Below are 3,747 nucleotides of genomic sequence, written 5' to 3'. Positions count from 1 at the left end.
GAAAGGAATCAGCCTTTCACGGCTGAAAGGCTGAAGCATTACTTTTAATCTAAGTGGTGGCTATAAAAATTACCAAGTAAGGTGTATATAAATGCTTGAACTGGAGTGTCCCCCTTCAACTTATGGAATTGGAATCTTGATGGAGAGAGAGGTATTTTCATAGAGGCTGTCAGATAATTCTTTTAACCCCTTTGCCACCAACTGCTCTGTCAGGCCTGACTGACTAGACACTTTGTGGACCCTGAATCATGTTCCTGTATCTTACAACTGCATTTATTGTTGGGATAAGTTATTCTTGCATCCTCATTCATGCTCACTTTAGTTGTAAAAATTTTGCCAACCATTTATAAGAGTTTCAGCGAAGTATTGTACGTGTGTGTGTGTGTTTTGTCTCTAGTTGTTAACAATAATATCGTTTTCTAGTCAGCAAACACACCTTTACTCCTCCCCCTTTTAATGCCTCCCCAGCTCCTAGTACAGTGTTAGGCGCAAATCGGGCACTTAATCAATTCTTGTTCCACCCATGGCTTTGCAAAAGAGTGAAGACTCAAGGGTTTATGTTTAAGAAGGAGAAAATATTTTAAGATTTGCAAGGTAATTCTTTTACTTCTTGACTTGGTTTTTAAATACTGTCTTCCAACTTTTGGTGATATATTTTTAACTAATGATGTACCTACTAAAAGTGTGATATAGTTTAAGGGAAGAATATCTGAGTAATAACTTTTTCTAAAACAAAGAGACTATTAAATTGCTATTTGATGAACTAAGTATACTTGATTATTAACTGATCCTCCATGTTCTTTTCTCTACCCTCAGCACAGGTGGATTTAACTGTGGCATAGGTAAAAGTAAGCTGAGTATATTTTATCCAAAATCCACTTGTCTTAATATTCAATTCAGTTTTTTCATCTGATATAGCATGTTTGATTGAATTCAATCTTTTAAATGCATTACTTAAAAAATATAACTGAGCCTCTTCCTCTCTACCTGTCCCCACTCCACAAGTTTTTCTAATGTGCATAAGACATTGATAAACACAGTGTGGGAATGATGGCCAAAGATCCTAGATAGTTGAAACACAGAATGACAGATGGCTAGTAATCAGCATTTACTTAGTTACAGCTACAATAAATGAGCTGTTTTGAAGCCATCCTTTCTGTTCTTTTTTTGTTTTTGTTTTTTTTCCCCTCAAACTTTGAACCTCAAGACTAAATAGAGTTCTCTTCTGTACATTCTATTCTCTGCAAAAGTGACTTTATTGCAGCAGCGTTTCCTGGGAGAAGCTATAGCACACTGGCATGGCTGGGGTTGTATCTGCCCCTTCAGTTTGCTCCTTAGATTCTTGAGTCGTGAATTTTGCTGTTCAGCCACCCACCCCTTCTCACTTTTTGCAATACCTTAATAGTTTTCTCAGTTTCAAGTCATACCTAAATTCCAGGCCATTTTAGTTCTTTTTATCTGTATTTTCATGGGCTCAAGCAAGGATAATCAAAAGAAACATTTATTTACACTTTGTACATATTCACTTCAAAAAACAAGAGAAAGCCTTGTGGCCTTTAACCATTACACATCTGTATAATCATAATATATGCGCACTTCCGATCTTCTGACGCTTTGCAGTGATCTGATGCTTTCGCTCCTGGTTCTGATATTTGATTTCTTAAATAGCCTTCTTGAAAATGACCTACACATAAAAAAGTAAATGATTGGATCCAGACATACATTGCATGCAGACAGGAAAAGTGTCATTTCCTTGCAGTAATATAAGATTTTGTGTGCAGATTCATCTAAAAATCTGTCTAACTGACTAAAGGTAAAAGGAATTCTGCACAAATGATATGGTAGAAAGCAAGTGAAAAATACAGCCACGACCACCCTAATGCTCTGATTATGTTTTCGTTTTCGGCTTGACTGACTTATGAATTGCCTGCTGGATTTATGGATGTACCTGGATATGGCTATGTAACATCCGATCAGTATCACCAGCACAGCCACAAACAAACAGCTGTTGACATAAACAACTGCCTCATGCCATTTGACACCCAAGGGACTTTTAAGATTCACACAGTCATGAATATTTTCCTTAGTTGGCCGACCATTTGTTAAGATGATGTTTGGCAAGGACAGAACAGCCATGATCACCCAAACACAAATAGATAAAACTTTGGTAAAGGTTATGCTGTACATGCGAGAGTCCCCAAACGGTTTTACCACCTTCAGGTAGCGATCAATGCTAATCAGCCCAAGAAACACGATGGAAGTATACATGTTTGCATAAAATAGAACTGAAGTGTATCTGCAGAGGATAAAATTGAAGTACCAGGGTCCAAATCCTGCATCATGGACTATTCGAAATGGAAATGTCAGTGTCATTATGAGGTCTGCAACCACTATGTTTTTGAGATAAAATATGAAGCTGGTTTTATTCCTGATATGAAAGAAGATCCACACAGCTAGACCATTCAGCAAGATGCTTGCGACAAATATAATGACGTAAAGCACAGGCAGCACAATAGTGTCAAATTCGTTGTGAAAGGTGGTGGTGTTTCCGGAGCCATCGCTCGCATTACTTGGGGCATGGCCAGGCAGCTCATTGTCTGTAGGAGAAGTGGGAAGACATCACGTCAGTGCTTCGCATGTGTGCTCCACAGACTATTTCACTCTCATATAGGTTGAACCTTTGCTATTTTGGGCTAGTTTAAAAATGACTTTGGCCACTTAGAGAATCAATTTAGTGTATTATTAATATTTTATGTGGCTAAAGAATTGGTGGCCTTCCCTGAACCCCTGCTCCTGAAATCCCTTGACCCTAACTTGTATCATTGACTAATAGATTTTTTTTATGTTGAGCAAAAAGCCATATTTCTGATACTCTATCAACCATTTGAAAACCAAAATAGATATCCTACTGTAAATTATCCTGCTTTTTAATTTAGTATTTGATATCATTACAAATAGCAACAAAATCTGTGGGCAGAAAATAGGTGCATGGCCATTGTTTCAGTGTATTCTTTGGCATGCTCTTTGAAATTTATCTTTTTTTTTTTTTTCTTTTTCCCTTCAGTTTTGGCTGTTTAATCATCAAAAGTTGGGAAGGAGTAAAACCAGTGGATCATAGGAATTTTTTGCTCATGCTTTCCTTGTAGTAGTTAAGAACCTTTAGAGACATTGTTAGGAATAGATATAAAACATCTTACCATTTTTTAAATAAAAAGAAAATCTACAACTTCTGATTAAAAAAAAGAAAAAAAATCTGTCTTCTGAAGAAACACATAACAAATGTCCTAGGTAGAAGCAAATGTGACTTGCTCTATCTTAGGTCCATTTTCACCTTAGTAGCATTTAAGTTGTAGGTAGATATGAAGGTTAATGCTGATTGTATAAATGTTTACATACCAACAACTGTATTTTTCATGAAAATCTGTTTGTATAATTAAGAATATCCATAAATACAGGCTTTCTGCTTAGTCCAATGAGAAATGTTAGTTTTATTTTCTTGTTATTAATATATGTTTATTAATAAGGACAACTTGTTAAAAATAATTGTGGACTGGTACATTCTTATTTACAATGCTGGATTATACCTATTGCATTTATTATATGTATTTTTAAAACTTTGGGGGTGTTTTTTGGATTTTTTAGTTCATGTTATAAAGACCTATACCATACCACTCAGTCATATAATCAATGAAATGGTTTATAAGTATTTGATTTATGTGGCATCTATGAAAATGGGCCTCTCAGATC

At 35.8% G+C, this 3,747-nt stretch overlaps 1 protein-coding gene across 1 annotated transcript; it reads right to left on the bottom strand.

The window, feature by feature from the left end:
• Positions 1–1,563: 1,563 nt before the first annotated feature.
• GPR87 (G protein-coupled receptor 87) lies at positions 1,564–2,414 on the bottom strand. The gene has a single exon (XM_037842649.1). It carries the CDS (start codon positions 2,371–2,373, stop codon positions 1,564–1,566), a length of 810 nt encoding a protein of 269 aa, XP_037698577.1. The 5' UTR covers positions 2,374–2,414.
• Positions 2,415–3,747: the final 1,333 nt, after the last annotated feature.

This window comes from Choloepus didactylus, chromosome 1 (genome assembly GCF_015220235.1).
Source record: "Choloepus didactylus isolate mChoDid1 chromosome 1, mChoDid1.pri, whole genome shotgun sequence".
In the NCBI taxonomy this organism is placed as follows: domain Eukaryota; kingdom Metazoa; phylum Chordata; class Mammalia; order Pilosa; family Megalonychidae; genus Choloepus; species Choloepus didactylus.
The sequence above is the reverse complement of the archived record's forward strand: the minus strand, read 5'-3'. Positions and strand labels throughout refer to the sequence as shown.

Bases quoted from the DNA above. Each gene is read 5' to 3' on its own strand.
- GPR87 (XM_037842649.1), bottom strand. From the start codon at position 2,373: ATGACACTGACATTTCCATTTCGAATAGTCCATGATGCAGGATTTGGA.